At 34.2% G+C, this 20,602-nt stretch overlaps 1 protein-coding gene across 1 annotated transcript in view; it reads right to left on the minus strand.

Annotated features, from left to right (window-relative positions):
- The window catches only part of COL19A1 (collagen type XIX alpha 1 chain), a 329,235-nt gene that overhangs the window by 251,863 nt on the left and 56,770 nt on the right, over positions 1 to 20,602 (minus strand). Inside the window, exon 9 of the mRNA XM_027057488.2 lies at positions 13,570 to 13,623. Coding sequence (XP_026913289.1) covers positions 13,570 to 13,623 — 54 coding nt within the window. The remainder of the gene's footprint in view (positions 1 to 13,569; positions 13,624 to 20,602) is intronic.

The following is a 20,602-nucleotide window of genomic DNA, read 5'->3' on the forward strand; positions in this document are numbered from 1 at the left end:
ATCCACACTCTGATGTAAAAGTCTGCACTGTTGGTGGGAATGCAAACTGGTGCAGCCACTCTGGAAAACAGTGTGGAGGTTCCTCAAAAACTTAAAAATAGACCTACCCTATGACCCAGCAGTAGCACTGCTAGGAATTTATCCAAGGGATACAGGAGTACTGATGCATAGGGGCACTTGTACCCCAATGTTTATAGCAGCACTCTCAACCATAGCCAAATTATGGAAAGAGCTTAAATGTCCATCAACTGATGAATGGATAAAGAAATTGTGGTTTATATACACAACGGACTACTACATGGCAATGAGAAAGAATGAAATATGGCCCTTTGTAGCAACGTGGACGGAACTGGAGAGTGTTATGCTACGTGAAATAAGCCATACAGAGAAAGACAGATACCATATGTTTTCACTCTTACATGGATCCTGAGAAACTTAACAGGAACCCATGGGGGAGGGGAAGGAAAAAAAAAAAAAGAGAGAGGTTAGAGTGAGAGAGAGCCAAAGCCTAAGAGACTTAAAAAATGAGAACAAACTCAGGGCTGATGGGGGGTGGGAGGGAGGGTGGGTGATGGGTATTGAAGAGGGCATCTTTTGGGATGAGCACTGGGTGTTGTACGGAAACCAATTTGACAATAAATTTCATATATTAAAAAAAATAAAAAAAATAAAAGTCTGAGATGTGGGGTGCATGGGTGGCTCAGTTGGTTGAGCGCCTGACTCTTGGTTTCAGCTCAGGTTGTGGGATTGAGTTCCACAATGAGCCCTGTAATGAGCCCCGCGTGAAGCCCTGTGTGAAGTCCTGTGTAGAGCCCCACATGACTCTGTGCTAGCTTGGGAGCCTCTCTCCCTCTCTCTCTGCCCCTCTCCCTGCTTGTACACACACATGCACTCTCTCTCTCTCTCTCTCTCACACACACTAAGAAATAAAAAACATTAAAAAAAAGTCTGAGGTCGTACTAAAATACTGTTTCTATATTTAAAAATTTAATGTGGCCCATCATTTCATTCTACAGTACATTTTCCAGTAACTTAATCTCCTTTACAAATATAGTATACACTTGGAAATATATCAGTATTATCCTACTAATTAACTCATTTTATTAAGAGAAAATGTACTTAAATTGAATGTTGAGCAAAATAGCTGGAAGAAACATCTGAAATGGAATGCCAGAATTCTAGCATGAAAACCAATAAAAGAGGCAGCTAAAAGTAAATCTGATTTTGATTTTGTATATCACTAACTTGACCTCTATGTTTCCGACTATACATCTGCTTTACTCAGGACGTAATCTTCAAAAATTGAATTTTTATGGTTCTTAAATTGTTGCCACTCAACTAAGCATTTTAGGAAATAGAATATACACCTTTTTTTTTTTTTTCAGACATCTCATCCAATCTAAGTCTTTTATTTCAGGGAGGATTATTTTTTCCTTCTATTTTCTTGGACTTCATTCCAAGAAGTAAATCATCAAGTTAAAAAACTGTATACCTTATAGGGTTTAAAACTTCAAACTTTTTGAATTATTCATATGTATTTGATCTTTAATGCAGCAAACACATGGGGATATATTATCGTATTAATGTTCAGGATAAGGCAAATTTATATCATTTTTAACCATAAAATGAGTGAGATCCTATTATTACTTATTCTTATGGGTCATTTCAAAGAAGGGAAAACCAGCCCACTTAAAGGCAATATATGGTTGATACATGTCTTAATCATAATAATGTAAATATGGGGAGTTAGTAGTAGCTGAACCCAACATCTACCGTCTCAAAAACTATTAACCTGAATGTACATGTATTGGGGACACAAGTATACGCAAGTGCACATACTTAGAAAATGAGCAGGATGGGCAGTTTTTCACATAGGGACAAGAATAAATTCATACCTTTTTATCCACCACCTCCGTCAAAACATTTGTCGAGGTACTGACTCTACTGAAAACTTCAGTAGTCAGACACTTTTGCTGTTTAATTTGTATTTTGGAGAGCAGAACAAAACAACTCTATATCCAAATACTGCAATAATGCTTTCTGAAGTCAAATTAACCTTCCCCAAATTTCTGCCTACTAGTGTTTTTTTTTTAAGTTTATTTATGAGAGAGACAGAGAGAGACAGAGACAGAGAGAGACAGAGACAGAGCGTGAGCAAGAGAGTGGTAGAGAGAGAAGGAGACATACAATTCAAAGCAAGCTCTAGGCTCCGAGCTGTGGGCACAGAGCCTGACACAGGGCTTGAACCCATGAACCACGTGATCATGACCTGAGCCCAAGTCAGACGCTTAATGGACTGAGCCACCCAGGCGCCCTTTTGCTCATTAGTGTTATATTACAAAGGAAAAATATCTTATTGGTCTTATGTATGACATCCCTTTGTGTCACTATCAAGCCTATTCAGTAAACCAATAATTTTTCAAATGATAGTTTGGAGTCCCTTAATATGTTAGTTACTGTTTTCTGGGTGCACATTGGTCAGCCAATATATCTGTTAAAATATGGAACTCAGAATTCAGCACATCACTCCAGAAATGATCTCACCACATAGAATAAAAACAGGAGGGTCACACACACACACACACACACACACACACACACACACACACACTTCTTGTTCTGGATACTATATAGTACTTATATTAACACAACTTGTTGTTTTAAAGTTGAATTGCTTAAGTATACACTGAGCTTGTAGTCAACTACAACCATTAAGTTTTTCTTTTGAGGGAATATATCTTACAATCCTTTTATAAATTGATGGAATGAAAATTATACTGAGTTATTAAAATTAAAAAAAAAACAAGAAAACAAGTAACTTTGAAATTATTTGGACAGGTAAACAACTCTTTCCATATCTAACAAAGTTAGGGAACTGGGCGTTGGACAATGTTGTAGAGCCCACTAAAAATCTGGGCTCCTATGTACCTGTGATGATTTTTTTAAGTGGATTTGTCAAGAACAAGTGTTTTGGATTTCACTATATTGTGAGATGAGTTATAAAACAGTATTTAAGTAAACTCAAAGCTTCATAAAAGTACTAGGGAAATAGAAGACATTTAACGTGAATCATCTCCTGAAATATCCAAAGTGTAGTAACTGACATCTGAATCAAACATTCTAACAAGTGAAAGATGATGTAAGATATAAAGAGAAGGAAAGTGTCATCAGTAAGCCCCTAATTGAGGTCAGTGAGATACTAGTAAGTGCAAACTATTTCCTGTCCAAAGTATTCCTCGTGATGAGTAATTTATAGTTCTACTCCATATCAATTACTTCTACTGGAGCTTAAATGCACTTCACACTAGCGAAGTCATTGGTTATTTATCTTTAGCCCTGAGGTAAATCGTTGTGAAGATATGGAGAAAGAATATGCCTTAGCAATGTTGTAAGAAAGTCAGGAGAATTTTTTCAAACCTTATTTGGAAAAAAAGAGAGCATGATAACTTCTTCAGGTTTATGCTTGGAAGAGAAGAAAGAACATAGTTTCTCCAAGAGAAAATGGGAAACAAATTCTGTAGCTGCACACACTTCTATTAGATTTCACTCTAGGAAGCAACATCTGCAAGCTTTGCTCGGTAGATAAGAGATTTTCCTACCTTCCTATTTCCCTGAAGCATGCTTTTGCGGAAAGTACAGAAGACTTGTACTGAAGCACCACTGCCTTTTCCAACTGCCCCTCAGCACAGTTTTCTAACAATCATCTTCAATTTCTTTTCTTTATTGGCCTGGGGCTAAGTCCACTTGAGTTCTGAATAAATCAACAAACATTTATCTAGAATCAATCAGGTGCCATATGCTGGGTCAAGTGCTGCAGTTACAGGAACAAGACCTTGTTCTCCTGGATCTCACAGTAGAGACAAAGACACAAACTATACTGATAATGTAAATAAAATACTATGTGAGCAGAGTGAAGGGGCTGTTAATTCGTCTTGTGTCAACGAGACTTTACCAAGAAGATGTAATTTTTCTTGAGCTTTGAATCTGGTAATGTGTGAAAATGCAGTGATGGTCGAAGCGAAGAAAGGTACCAATCATCTGTGATCATGCTCTCAAATCCTCTACTTAGTATCTAACAAGTTCATTTGGTACCTTACACTGGCTATGTCTGTTTCCTTTAGACAGAGACGCTTTTAGAAAACTCTAATCTGAAATTATAGATGTCTTTATCAAATACCATCTACCCCTTTAAATAAATAATAAAATAATTAGCCACTAAACTATGCAGAGAAACAGAGACCGTGTGATCTTTCTATGGCAATATTTTAATATTTATGTGCTAGATTCTCATAGTGCATTAAACCAAGTAGGAACATCAGCAGACTAAGTTCTCGAAATCTGGCTGTTTAGCAAATAAAAGTCAAGTGCCTGGGTGCCAGATCCACTGCATGTGTTGAGCTTGTCATCCATCTGTTGTGTTCTCTGCCAACTGCTCTTCTTGGGGTGTGAGTGGAAGGCATTAGAAGGGAATAAGAAACCATTAAGAAATAAAATCAACTGCAGAGTGAACAAGTTTCTTTTTCTTTTTCCTGTCCTTCTATTCCCTCTGTCATTCTCAGGTTTCTGCTTCTTACTGCTATATTGAATCAAAATAATGCCTACAAATAAGACAATGAAATGAGGATTGTTCCATGTAAAGGCGATAATTTCTCACTGATAATTCAAGTATCATCCTTGTAACTTTAATAAATGAGACAACAGTAGGTTGACAAAACTGTTTTCATTGTGGCTATTTTTTCTATGAATACTGGTTGTGATAAGAAGTCTAATCCTATGTCCAGATTTGACTGTTTCATTTGCTGAAGAATTTTCTGAAATACAGAAGTATATAGATGATTCTCAGTTTAAGAGGTATTTTCTCTAACATGGCTCATACTTGTTTTGTAAATTTTACAAGTTCATAGGAAGGAAATATCCCATTGTTAGAATAAAGGTGAATTGCCCTTTCTTTCTTTCTTTCTTTCTTTCTTTCTTTCTTTCTTTCTTTCTTTCTTCCTTTCTTTCTTTCTTTCTTCTTTCTTTTTCTCATTTAGTGTTTCGATTCCTACAATAAATTGTCTCATACAAATAGGTGTTTTAACTATTTTTTTAAACTTGGGAAGACTTCTGAAATTAATATTAATTCTAAATTTCAATGGGAAATGAGGTGAAACTAGGCAATACAGATAGAAAGCCAAATAGCTTTAAAAAAATTCTCTAGCTTTTCCAATAAACACCTATAAGTTTCTGAGTCTCTAAGGCATGAATGCTACATCTGGAGCAGGGCTGTCTCAGGGTTCATTACAATTCACAATAGCTACTGGCCTTGTCTGCACTTTCATAAATGGTAACATCATCTGCCTTTATTTCCTGAAGCTGAGGTCTTCTCATAAAATGTCTTTTTAAGGGAAAGATCAAGATTCAGAGATCGCAGTCATTTCATTTTCCAACCCAAAAGGAATACAAAGGCAGATAGGGAACAGTGGGTGTGCCCAGCTCAATCTCGCCCCACAGCAGCAGAGACTGGGGGCTCCAGAGTTCATGACAAAAAATGCCTCACACAAAGCTCTTCGGTATGAGAATAGTTAGCCTGGCTGTTTTTAAGTCATGTAACTTGGCAACTCTCTCATCACATTATCAGATATACTTCTTCTTTTTTAAATTTAATTTAATTTTTTAATTTACATCCAAGTTAGCATATAATGCAACAATAATTTCAGGAGTAGATTCCTTAATGCCTCTTACCCACGTAGTTGCAAATGGCAAGATTTCATTCTTTTTTTATTAGATATACTTCTTAAGTGCTTTAATGCATATGGCTTTTTATCTCTAGAAGTTCAATATTTTTTTTAAAAAACTCATCATGCTAAATTAAACACTTTTGTTTCTGACCAGAAGAATATATAATAAATGTATGACCAAAAGTAATTTATATTGTATATACCTATTTATATAATTACATATCAAAAGCATATTTCATGGAGAACATAAAGAGAATTTTCTAGGCTAGCTGTTGAGGTAAGGTAATCTGGAGAGTGTGGCCATGATTGGTCTGCAGGGGTGGGTGTGCAGGGCAGATAAGGATCTCCAGACAGTCCAGGTATGGGAATTTTAAAAGCTTATTTCAAATATAATTTTCAAATTGAAAACCAAACAAAATAAAATCATGTTGTCTTCATAATACTTATTTTGGAAGGTAAAGTTAAACAAAATACTTTCATTTGGTGAAAAAACATATGATGAAGATTTTATTTTGGTGGATACAATTTTCTTAGGGTGGGAGAGTCAGAATTTCTCTGGCTGGGTAGACTTTAAAAGAAGTCCATGGATGTAAAGAGAAAGAACACAGCCCTCCCTGCAGCAGAATTTAGGAAACTCTCTCTACAGTTCCCTCTCCAGGCTGTAGGCAAATGAAGTTAAGATCTAATTCAGAACTGTCTGTGCAAAGGAAATGTATATACTTGAGGAGCTATCAAGATGAGATGATACGGTGAAGGTTTAAGAGCTATGAACGAATATGGGTAAGATTTAAATTCTGGCCCACTACCTGTTAGCTATGAAACTTTGGGGAAGTTTTTATACTTTCTTAGTTTCTTAATCTGTGAAATACGGATGATAATGAATCTTACCTCAGAGATTCTGTGAGAAATGAATAAAACAATGCAAAGAAGTCCCTTGACAGTGTTTAGCACATAATAATTAAGTAAATGGCTATTATTATTATTATTGTAAAAGGATATGCTCATACGTATTTCAGTTAAATAGAAAATTAATTGGTTTGCTAACATGAAAATTTAATTTGCTTTTAGAGGTCAAAATTATCTAAAATATGTGTGACTTTCAACATTTTTCACTAAATGTATTTTGAATAAATAATATAAATTCCCTCAAATGAGTTCTACTTTAGTTTCAAAGTAAGCCTAAACTTAGAATAATAGAATCATCAAACTATTTTCTTTTAAAATTATATCTATTTACCAAATAGATATACTTTCCCCCTGCCCCCATTATCTGCAAGGAATACCTTCCAAGACCTAAAACCACAGATAGTATCAAACCCTATATATACTGTCTTTCCCTACACATACACATCTATGATAAAGTTTAATTTATAAATTAGGCACAGTAAGACATTAACAAAATAACTAATAATAAAATAGAACAATTATAACAATATTCTTAATAAAAGTTATGTGGATATGATCTCTCTCTCTCTCTCTCTCTCTCTCTCTCTCTCAAAATATCCTATTGTACTGTACTCACCCCTCTTGTTGTCATGATGTGAGACCATAAAATGCCTATGTGATGAGATGAAGTGAGGTGAATGACGTACTGTTAGGCTACTACTGACCTTCTAACCAGGACCATGTGTTCCAGATTGCAGTTCACCACTGATAAGCGGAGATTTCTATATTTATAGATCAGGCACTGAGCTGCCACTTTTATGAATAATCTCATTTAATCCTTAAGACAAAACTATAAGTAGATACAATATAATGCCTATTTTAAAAAAAGAGAAAACTTAGAAGAAACCAAGAGACATTCCCTAAAATTAAAAAGTGAGGATTGGAGCTGCAATTCAAACATAGGCCATCTAACTCTGGATAGTTAGTATCTGAATGGCACAACAGTGATGGCTATCATTTATTGCATACCTACTCTGTGGGAAAAAAAAGTTATTTTCATGAAAGTTTTCTTAGTAAAATAAACATTTTAGGAACAAATTATAAGTAATTAAGCAAACAGAAAATTGGTTTTAGCAGTTAGGTTCTGTATTTATTCAACTTTTACTATCACATTATTAGGATTAAGATGGCTAGAAAATAATTATTCCTATTTTTAAAAAGTATCCCCACTTCTCAGAAAACATATTTAACATATATATGTGAAATAGAGAATAAGGTAATTTTTTGTTTGAAATATTCAAATAGTTAATACAAGAATGCTTTGACTGGTATGTTTGAAGGTAATACTGTGGGCAGGATTTGCTCCCAGTATCCATATCTTCATCTCATTTTCCACCGCATACCATGATGAGTTGTGAGCACGTGTGTTCATATGTGGGTGCATGCATATATGTATGGGTGCATGCATATGTGATCTTATGCATTAAGTGTTTTACTTGTCAATGGAAATTAGACCATCCAATTTACTCATTTTGACTGACAGTGGCTTCTGTCCAACCACGCTTCCCAGAAGCCACCAGTGACAAATAACTAATGACACTTGCTGTGCTGGCATAAATGTATAGGGGACAGTTATTTGTTTGCAGTGTGTTGGCTATACGGTTGTACATATAAGTTTAGAATGCCTAGTGCAAGTCTACATAAGGTGATGAGTATTGGAATCATAAAATAACCTAATTAAATGCTAAAGTTCTTCATTCTCCATGACTTGACGTATCCCATAAATTGATTTCATAATATAGTGTTGTTTAGTGTACTATTTTTCTCCTGGGCCTCAGAAGAAACTAATAGTTTGTTCAAGGCTTTGACTTAAAAAATTTACTGCTATCACCTAGCCAAACGTCAAAGTGTAGGTCTGTTTTAGAATAATAGGATTTATATGCAAATCACTTAATTTATTATGGCATCACACTGGATGTAAGTATAAAGTGTAGCTAAAATACAAATTCTATTCTACACTGCTCAGAATATGCTTCACTTCATTAACATAAATCAGCTTTCTAGTTTAAATAGTAAACCTTAAAAAATTAAGAAAGTTTTACTTTGAGAATATTATACCAGAGATATATGTTCTATGGCACTTTGCATATGTTCTTGTTCCAAGTGAGAAAACTCATCTTTTTTTTTAATTTTATCTTTTAACAGAACCCTAAAGCATTTCTACTTCTAAGAAAAAGAGCCTGAAAGAAGTACAAATGCTGAGAAGAAGAATCAAAGTTAAGCCTGGGGATGCTATATGAATAGTCTGGGAGATAAATATGAGTTACATTAAGCCAGATGTGGGAGATACAGTTCTGAGAATACATCATACTTTAAGAACTAACAAAATTTTCTTTGGAAATTTACTCAGAAAAATCAATCAAGTTATTTTCATCTTACAACAATGGAAGTATTTTTACCTCAAATATAAGTGCTCATCTTCACAACTATAACTTTAAAACTTTTAAATTTTAAAAATTAAGAAAAATTGACATATCCTTACTGGAGTCAATATTTAAAACTTATTACCCATGCCATTAGATAACATAGTAGCTTTGTTGTCATGTTTATACTGTACATATTCATTAGTTATTTTATTTTTAATTTTAAAAAAAAATTAATATTTATTTATTTTTTGAGAGAAGGAGAGACAGAGCACAAGCAGGGCAAGGGCAGAGAGAGAGGGAGCCACAGAATCTGAAGCAGGCTCCAGGCTCTGAGCTGTCAGCACAGAGCCTGATGCGGGGCTCAAACTCATGAACCATGAGATCATGACCTGAGCCAAGGTCAGATGCTTAACTGACTGAGCCACCCAGGCGCCCCTCATTAGAGTTATCTTAAATAAATGGTAACCTGTGGATTATGGAAGCGAGAAAAACACTCTTCAGGTGACATTTCTTCACTTAAGAATGTTGCATCCCTTTAACAGGTGAATTAAGTGACAAGATAGAAGCAGACCTGGTACCACCAGTGACTCTAATCTTGAGGACAGGCTATGGTCAAAGAGTCGTGATTCTATGGATACTGGTATTAGTCACTGAGTAGAGTCTCTGAAGATTCATGAAACCAGGATCCAATAGCTAAGTGTAGTCTGATACCGTGTTTAACGCCATTGGAAGCTGCATGAATTCTGTCTGTGAGGCTCTAAGAGCAACTCAAATAAACTAGACCCAAAGAAAACTGCTTGTAGAAACAAAGAGTATTTGCTAGGACAATCTGCATTGGTTTTAGAACACCATTGATACAGCTTCCCTTTAATCACATTACTTTTTTTATTAAGTTTTTCATTTTAATTCCAATATGGTTAACATACAGTGTTATATTAGTTTCAGGTATAAACTATAGTGATTCAACAATTCTATATATAACTCACTGCTCATCATGATGTGTACTCTCCCTTCATCAATTTCTCTAATCCCACCACCACCTCCCCTCTTGTAACCATCTGTTTGTTCTCTATAGTTAAGAGTCCATTTTTTGTGTTGTCTCTTTTTTTCTTTGTTCATTTATTTTGCTTCTTAAATTGTGCATACGAGTGAAATCATATGGTATTCATCTTTCTCTGACTTCTTTTGCTTAGCTTTATATTCTCTAGATCTATCCATGTTGTTGCAAATGGCAAGATTCCATTCTTTATTATGGCTGACTAATGTTATATATATATATATATATATATATATATATATATATATATATAGACATATATGTATATACATACGACACTTCTTTATCCATTTTTCACATTAGCTTTTAAGTTCCCTGGAGACAGTGTCTTCACATAGACACTGAAGCTCACTGATTTTGTGAGACTGACTGCATCACCATTTCAACCAAATGGACTCCAAGGGCTGAGGCTTCCATTTCCCAGAATTACTAGGCTCAACCAGTTAATTAGTAGCTGGTATATGTCTTTATATTCATTGAAGTTTTACTTTCATTGTAGTACAGATCATCACATTAAATTCTTTCTATAAATTTGAGCTTCTAGGAAAATAAGCAAAATCTTTAGTTCTGAGTAGTGTTTGTCTCTGCAACATTACATCTTGCTCCAGTTCCTTCACTCTGCCAAAAATGTCCTCTCTTTTCTAAGAAATTATGTATTGCAAAGAATTGCTTAGCTTGCATATTTAACATTCCAGCCTGTTACTTTCTTACTGTCATGGCCCTTGATTGATGTTATTTTGACTGATTTGAGCCTGTTCATTACTTTATCTAGTTCTTGTACTGAATTCAGTCTGTTGACAGCGCCTTTTAGGAGCTGAGAGCCTCCTCCACAATCAGTAGCAATTTACACCTGGTTTTCACCAATAGGATCCAAGAGATGTCACTTTGGAATAAGGAAATTAATGGTATTTTAAACAAATCTTAGTAAATTCTATTCTAAAGTATTCCAGGAGAATGTTATCCTTCTTCCCCATAATTTACTGTATAAAATTATATCAACTTTACTTCCCATTGTAAAGATGTCCAATGATCTATAATCTATTTTATAGTCCAAGTACTCCAGTGATTCTGCACTTGGCTTAAACAAAGTTCCTATATTCAAAGTAATTCAAAAAATCTCAATGATCTGAAATCCAAAAAATCTGATTATTATTATGGTGGAATAAGTGTATAAAGCAAATTTTGACTAGGGGCAATCTCCTTAGGAGATAGGTGACTGAGTCGTATTCTGTAGAGGAAAAAGCATTTTGAAGGAATTAGACTTTTGAATAAATGTTTACTTTTGAAGAGTCTGCAATTAATGTCATCAGTAAGCTTAGTTAAAAAGAGAATCGCAGTGGGGGTGCCTGGGTGGCTCAGTCAGTTAAGTGTTCAACTTCATCTTAGGTCATGATCTTTCAGGCCATGAGTTCAAGCCCCGTGTCGGGCTCTGTGCTGACAGCTTGGAGCCTGGAGCTGCTTCGGATTCTGCGTCTCCCATTCTCTCTGCCCCTCCCCTGTTTGCACCCTGTCACTCTATCTCTCTCTCAAAAAATAAATAAGCATTAAAACAAAATTTTTTAATAAAAAAAAAGAGGATAGCATCCCAAATAAATATTAGATCGTGGCAAGGTATCATTCCACAAAGATTTTACTGAGTCTAATATTTATACTACCACAGGAAGAGTAAGGAAAATTGCATATGGGGCTGAATAATTTCTAAAATGAAAAAGCAGCAGCAATGAAGCAGTCAGCTCCCAGACACATTTAAGAAGGACTCAAAAACTATTTGACAATTTCTGAACCTTCCCACCACTTCAGCTTCAGGTACTCCTGTGACAACTGTATGTTAATAACCACAGGGTCAAGGCCTTCTGGATAATGAGGCACAATGGACTCACTTGATAATTAGTGCAGCTAAAACAGCTACCTAAACCTATCCTAAACTTACTGTACTGAAGAAGAACATTTTCTTAGCATCAACATGTGACACTTTAATAATTAAGCAGTTTAAGTTATGTGTGTATATGCCTACACACACTCAGAAATCATGAAAAATAAGACAAACGAATTGCAGTTTAATTTACAAACATAACAATTTCAAAGTTTCTATAAAAACTGAACAAATATACAGAATGAATAAGTCACAGGAATAAAAGGCACAGCATGGGGGAATAATCAGTGGTACTGCAATAACGTTGTACGGTGACAGACGGTGGCTACACTTGCAGTGAGCACAGCATAACCTATAGAATTGTTCAATCACTATGTTGTACACCTGAAACTAATGTAACACTGCATGCCAATTATACTCAAATAAAAAATGTATAAAACAAAATTGAACTTAAATAAGATGCTGAATGGCCACACTAACCTCTTGTGAGTAAATTCATCATGCAGAATTATCTTTACAGTACTAAAAAAGACAATGTGAAAAATCAACCATTTTAGGAGATAAATACTATATTTATAGCATTTTATTGATGGATCGACATATCTCTTGTATTTTTATTTATAACATCTCGTGTGGTACTATAGTTTTAGATGTTTAATTTATGTCTACAGTGAAATATGTATGAAAAGATACTATAGCATAACATAAAATAATGAAACTAAGAAGCTTTGGGGCTCTTGTAATAATGGGAAATGTTCCAGAGCAGGGGTCAGCAAGTTTTTTCTCCAAAGGACCAGACAGTAAATATTTTAGACTTTGTAGGCCATCTGATCTCTGCCACACTTACCTACCACTGCCACGTGGCATAAAAGCAGCCTAAGACAATATGAAAACAAATGAGTGTAGTTGTGTTCCACCACAACATTAATTACAAAATCATACACTGGGAGTTTTTGGCAGCCCGCTACAGGGCCATAGTTTGCTGACCTCTTAACAATCAGACTTATTCTGTATATTTTCTCTTCCTATCTGGTACAACTTTTTAAAACAGCTACACTATCAACAATAGCCAAAGTATGGAAAGAGCCCAAATGTCCACTGACTGGTGAATGGATAAAGATGTGGTACATAGATACAATAGTATATTACTCAGTGATCAAAAAGAATTAAATCTTGCCATTTGCAACAACATGGATGGAACTAGAGTGTGTTATGCTAACTGAAATCAGTCAGAGAAAGAGAAATACTATATGATTTCACTCATATGTGGAATTTAAGAAACAAAACAGATGAACACAAGGGAAGGGAAGCAAAAATAAGATAAAAACAGAGAGGGAGACAAAGCATAAGTGACTCTTAAATATAGAGAACTAACTGAGGGTTGCTGGTGGGTGTAGGGGGGGGACGGGCTAAATGGGTGATGGGCATTAAGGAGGGCACTCATTGGGAGGAGCACTAGGTGTTATATATCAGTGATGAATCACTAAATTCTATTCTTGAAATCATTATTACACTATATGTTAATTAACTTGGATTTAAATTAAAAAATATAATAATTAAAAAAAATAAAACAGGCACAAAACTTAAACAAATTGCAAATCCACATACCTTTTCCCCAGGAATTCCAGGAGCACCAAATTCACCTTTAATACCACCTGAACCCTAAAATAAAGAAATGCTCATTAGGTTTTTTTAAAGGTATATTAATTTTAAAGGTATATTAATTGCTAATGTAAAGAGAATCTACCATTGCACAGATAAGTTGCTTTTCCTTGCACCAAAGTTTGTTCCCTGAGTTCATTCCTCATATTGTCTACAAGTCATTAAACTATACTTTTGACAATAAATTATCAAAATGTTAGAAAGTAATAAATATCAAAGGGCTAGTAAAAACTAAAACTAGACATTCTCTACACAAATACATATAATTCAACTTTGTCATTTATTTTACACTTATAAAGATTAGGAATGATTCTATTGCTTTCATCTTAACTAATTCTTCATGCTTTCAATTCAAATAAGTCACGAAATTTTAAATGTTTTATTTATCTATTTTTGAGGGAGAGAGAGTGTGGGCATGGGAGGGGCAGAGAGAGAGGGAGACAGAGAATCCCAAGCAGGCTCTTGTGCTGTCAGTGCAGAGCCTGACATGGGCTCAAACTCATGAACCATGAGATCATGACCTGAGCCAAAATCAAGAGTTGGCTGCTTAAATGACTGAGCTACCCAGCCACCCTAGTCGTGAAAGATTAGACTCGAAGGTACCCATATATGTTTCATTAATGTGCCTGATCTTCCATTATATCCTCTGGGAAAAATCTCACAGCTGGGCCACAATTGTTAGCTTCCCTGCTCTTCCATCTAAACTGGAAAAAATAATCTCAATGAAGCTGATATGTTACCTATATCTGCCTTAATGGCTCTACCACAAATTCAGTCTAATAAATATGCTTGAAATGGTGAAAAATAATATAAACTTTGTGGATGAGTTTCTCTATCACCAATGGGTGGTAGAAATTAAGAAATATATCAGAATTTCATGAACAAATAACACCATGTTATACTGATATAGTATGTTAATTTCAGATTTTAGGCACACAAGCAAATTTTAACTTCGAGTTTCTAGACATTAGATGAGATTATATCAGGTTGGATAAAACTGATATGCAAATAGATACAAAAATTGATACAAAATAAAATAAATCAAATGTATTCAATATTAGATTAGAAAGGTTAAAGAAATATTATTTATTTCTTATATTGACATAGAAAGTCAAAGATCGATATTAAATCCCACCTCTGAGAGGTTGCTAGTAAGCAATTTTTTTCTTTCAAAAAATTGTGAACATATTTTGAGACAATTATTTTTTATTGGTGTGGTGTGGCTATAGTATGAGCATATGAATAGAGTCAGATTGAAAAAAATACATATTTTTTTCCCGAATAGAAAGGAATCAGTACCAAAGTTTCTGACTATAGAGTCAAGTAAGTTAACTTGTACCATTTTAAACTGTTTTGATTTCCTCTAGAAGTATGTCAGCAAGGTAATCATTTAATAAAGCCTATACTTTTTGGGAAATTAACTCAATATGTGGAAGATAATAATTCAAAAATAAACTGGAAAATTATTCCTCAAATAGAACTCAGATCATACTCTCCCTTAGGTTCAGGGACATTGAAATTGAGCTGCTATTTTTTAAAACTCTGAGGGCATTTCAACTTTGAAGTGGGTGAGGGTATTAGCCAGAGTTTTAAAGAACTGAGAAAGTAATGTGGTTGCTACATAATTAGGTTGCTAACTACATTTGCTAAGAAAAAGGGAATTAAAAAATTCAGAACATTATAATAATCGAGTTTGAATGAAAGAAAAGTAGTAATTGTTATTTCAAATAATGAAACCTAGAGTTTACTCTTGAACAGATGACACAATTTGATTAGGTGCCCTGATACAGAATACTGATCACATCTAAGTGTTCAAATACAAGCAGCAGTTGAATTTCAAACCATCTTACTCTATGAGAGAGGGTCATCATTTTTATAAAAAGAAAAAACAAGGCAGTAAATCATATTAATGAAGAATGGATGAGAATATAGGCAAGTAAAGATAAACATTAAATTAACATTTTTTTCCAAATATTTCTGATTCTTCATTACTAATTGGCAGTATGAAGCTAAAACTAATCAGGTCACTAACTTGTGGTTTTAAAAGAAAAAGTGTAGTAGAACAAACAATAGTGAAAAATGTAACTGTCCTTTATGATTTAGCATATCTAGTTCTTTCTCTGCAAACTGACTCTTTGCGCTTGGCAAAGTACCCTAGACAATTGGGGCACCTGAATTTATAGGTTCTAGGAAGAGCTGACTTGATGATTTAGACTTTCAGGTGTGATGCTCATTTATTCATTCAACTCCTATTAGGTGCTGTTCTATGTATGTTGCTCACAAAACTTCTATTCTAGTGGAGGAAATAAATAGAGACATAATTTAACAAGTCAAGTGACACTAAAAATGCTAAGAAAGAAGATAGAGGTGGAATGAAGGGATGCTTTTTATATAAAGATATCAGAAGAGGCTTTTTATTTTAAAGTGATTTCTGAGCAAGAACCTAAATGGTTTGAAGGAGAGAGCTAGATGGGTATCTAAAGAAACCCCAGGTATATGTAACCTGATGTAAAGGCCCTGGAGCAGGAGTGAACAGGGGAAACGGTAGGAGACAATATAGGGAGTGGAGAGGTAGGGATAGGGAGAGCTCTACACATTATGCAAAGCCTTGTAGCCAAGGCAAGAGCTTCAGTGTTCACCTTGAGGGAGAAAGGAAGCCACGGGTGGATTTTGACCCAGGTAGGAAAGGATTTCCTGACAGGATTATTCATTGTGAAATAATATTGGGAACAGAAGACACAGATTTGAATGAAATACTTATACCATTAAGTGATCTTTTTAAGAAATGAACTATCAATAAATTATTAATATTTACTACAAGTACCACACAATAACTATCTGAGATTTTTATATACTAAAATATTTAATCAATTGTAAATTCTACGGGAATATTTTACAAATGAAGATTATTTTGTTTTTGGTCAAGTCACATAAGAAACTGAACTCAAAAGGATTATCTCCATCTCTCCTTCAACATGTGAAGATTATACTGTGGATAGAAAAGCAGAAGAAAAATATTTTTTCAGTTCCTATTATGTGACAGTTTCTAGCACTCAATATTTTATATACATTTTATTGTATTCCTTCTTCACAATAAAGCATTGACTAGGTATTATTAAGTATCATTTTTAAAGTAAGTAAGAGGGGGACAGGATTCACTCTCAAGTGGTTCAGGTTCCAAAGAGGTAAGCCTTCTAATATACTGTCCTAAATATCCTTTGTCAGTCTTAAAACCAAAAGGAAAACCTTGAGAACATCTAGTTCCCTTAGTAACACTGCACTTCTGATCATTTCACAAAATTAACTATTCAATATGCCTTAGAGCAAATGACTTTCAATCTTCAAGCTCTGCAGGCATTATTTTGTGCACCTAGTCTAATAATGAAAATTACATACCAGACTTAAACACAGAGGAAAGTCATCTTTATTTATTTCACATTAAAGTTGCAGGATCACACAGTATAAGAACAGGAACAGACTCATCATCAACTCCTTAAAATGAAATAATACATCTATGTTTATTACGAGTGCCAGGAAAGTGGAACACATTCATGGCCACAGTCATCTGAAGTCATAATTACATAGCAAGTACTATGCTGGTTTAATCAAATGCTGGTGCTTGTACTGAAAAAATAAAGGAAGTATACCAATCAATTATTTGTCTTGTTTTGTAAATCATCAATTTATTTTACCCCAGCTGTTTTTACCTTGCTACTAAAATCACCTGCAATTATGAGTTCCATGTAGTCTGGACACTAAAACCAATGTTAGTATTTTAAAAACATACCTTAAGTGGGAAGTTACATAACACATTGTAACCCTAAGATACATTTCTTGTATATTGTATATATTTGGAATAAAATAAATTTGCTAATTATCATTTTTACTAATTCCTTCCTAGTTCTTTTCTACTGGTTTTCTTTCCTACAGAGGGAGGAAAGACTCCTTAAACAAATCAACACTAGATTATAAACTCAGTGAGAGTAAGCCTATGCTTTCTCACTACTGCTATAGCTCCAGAACTTAGTATACTTTTTGTTATAATAATAGGAACTCAAAAAATAGTTGCTGATAAATTAACGAATAAAAGAAAAATGAATATTTACATATTAAAGGAGACATCTATTTATGACTAAAGAGTAAGGAGAAAGAATGAGTCTTTAAAAGATATATGCTCTAACAAGAGAGACTCAGCACTTAATCTTTTAAAAAAATCATTTAAAGGTGACTTAATGATTTTATTAATATTTATGTAATATTTTTTAACAGGGGCAAGGATATTTTTAAAGTATTTTATCCTTTCTAAAACTGACATGTGAAATTTCTTCCTATGCCAGTAATCTTAAATTGATAGAATTGGTAAGTCAAAGAATAAGAAAGTCAAGTTAAAAAATGGTAATGTGCATCACATCACAATCAACCAACAAGTAAGCCATATATGCATTTTCAAAGTACTTTGTGTCAACCTTACAATGTAGATAGAACTGATAGATTATACACCCTCCTTTACAGATGAGGGAAATGAAACATGAAGAGACTGGGTGGCTTGGCCAAGCTCACACTGCTAACCTAAGAAGAGTTGGGATTAATTCAGATCTCTCTACTCTATGAGTCCTCTTAATTATGTTACCTTGAGCACACCATTCTACCCATGCATGGTTTTCTCAGTTGCAAAATGAGGATACAAATATTGGGTTGCCTTTCTTTATGAAGTTAAAAGGATTAAAATGAGTATTACAAGTGGAAGTACCATGATCAAAGAACACAAATAATACTGAAGAGCTTTTAAATATAGAGCAACCTTCAAAATGCAAACTGATTAAGAGAAGGACACTGGATTTGACAGGTCTAGGGGTTCAGATCCCAGCTTGACCACGTGGCCTTGGTCAATAATTTAACCTCCTTAAACTTCAGTTTTGCCTTCTATAAAATAGTAATACCAACACTTAACATGAAGAGTTTTAAGGATCAAAAAGAAAAGATATGTAAATCACTCTTCTCAGTGTCTGGCACATAGTAAGTATTCAATAAATACTAGCTATTGCTATAATGATTTATATGTTCAGTTTGATTGATGTAGTCCTTAGAACTAGATATTGTTTAGTGGCATTCAGCAAAGTTATCCCAAGTAATTTGATTTAAAGGGCAAAACTATATGCTCCATCCTACTTCAAAATTCCCTTTTGAACAGCTACTAAGGTTCCTAAAGTTGCCATGCAAGCCACAATGGGCAGAACTTACTTTAGGAGTCAAATGCCTATGATTGTCTTTGTTGAAGTTTGCTGTGCAAGTCTGAAGGATCAGTCATTGCTCAGACATCAGTCTCCTACCCTTTAAAATAAGGAGCCCACTTAGATTATTTTGTTAATTTAGAACCATGGACTTCCAAGTTACGGCATGAATGGAATTTAAATCTGTTTCACCTTGGAAAGATAACAAAAACATAATCAACTCCTAAGCCTAGCACAAATTAATTTATTTAGGTATCTAACAAAAGACATGATATTAAAAAGTGGAAAAGAGAACACTTAAGTTTTGATACAGCAGGGAGAAGGGAAAGGCAGATCTCTAAACACGGGATACTGCTTAGAATTAGTTCAACAAAGATGAGCTGTTTAAGAAAAGGGTAGGAAGCTAAGGAAGAATCTTAAGTGGGACTCCTCAGCAGACAAGAGAAACAAGTCACGAGAAAAGTAAATTATAAATGAATATCCCTGATAAACATAGATGCAAGTATCCTCAACAAAATATTAACAAAATGAACTCAACAATAAAGTGAAAGCATTATACACCAGGATCAGAACATTCCATGCAAAAGTAACAAAATACACATTCTTTTCAAGTGCACATGGAACACTTTTCAAGACAGATCAAATGTTAGGCCACAAAAACAAATCTTAAATTTAAGAAACTGAAATCATTTCAAGCATCTCTTGTAACCATAGAGGTGTGCAACTAGAAATTAATTAAATGAAAAAGAAACTGAAAAATTCACAAATATGTGGATATTAAACAACATGCTACTGAGTAATCAATGGATCAAAGAAAAAATAAAAAGAGAGATAAAAAATATCTTGAGACAAATGAAAATGTAAATATAGCATACCAAAATTTCTGAGATACAGCAAAGGCAATTCCAGAAGGGAAGTTCATTGTGATAAATGCCTACCACAAGCAACACAAAAAGTCTCAAATAAGCAACTTAACTTTACACCTCAAGGAACTAGGAAAAAAACAATCAAAGCCCAAAGCTAGTAGAAGGAAGTAAATAACAAAGAGTACAGCAGAAATAAATGAAATAGAGACTAAAAAGATAATAGAGACTAATGAAACTAAGAGCTCGTTCTTTGAAAGAGAAACAAAATTGACAACCCTTAAGTATATTCATCAAATAAATAGATAAATACACAATAAATACACAAAGGACACAAATAAAATCAGAATTGAAAAAGAAGTTACAACTGATACCACAGAAACATAAGGGATCATGAGACTACTACAAACAATGATATGTCAACAAATTGGACAACGTAGAAGAAATGTATAAATTTCTAGAAACATATATCTTACCAAGACTGAACCATGATAAACAAAAAATGAGCAGACTGATTACTAATAGGGAGACTGAATCATTAATCAAAAATCTCCTAGTAAACAAATCTGCAGGACCAGACAGTTTCACTGGTGAATTCTACCAAACATTCAAAGAAGAATTAGTACCAATCCTTCTCAAACTCTTCCAAAATGCAGAATAAGAGAACTCTTTCAAATCTGTTTTATGTGGCCAGCATTACCATGATATCAAAATTAGACAAATATGCCACAAATAAATAAAATTACAAGCTAATACCCCTCATGAATATAGGTGTAAAAATTCTCACAAAATATAAGCAAACAGAATTCAACAATATATTAAAAGTATCATATACCATGATCAAGTGGGATTTATTACAGGCATGCAAGGATGGTTCAACATCCA

This window comes from Acinonyx jubatus, chromosome B2 (genome assembly GCF_027475565.1).
Source record: "Acinonyx jubatus isolate Ajub_Pintada_27869175 chromosome B2, VMU_Ajub_asm_v1.0, whole genome shotgun sequence".
Lineage (NCBI taxonomy): Eukaryota > Metazoa > Chordata > Mammalia > Carnivora > Felidae > Acinonyx > Acinonyx jubatus.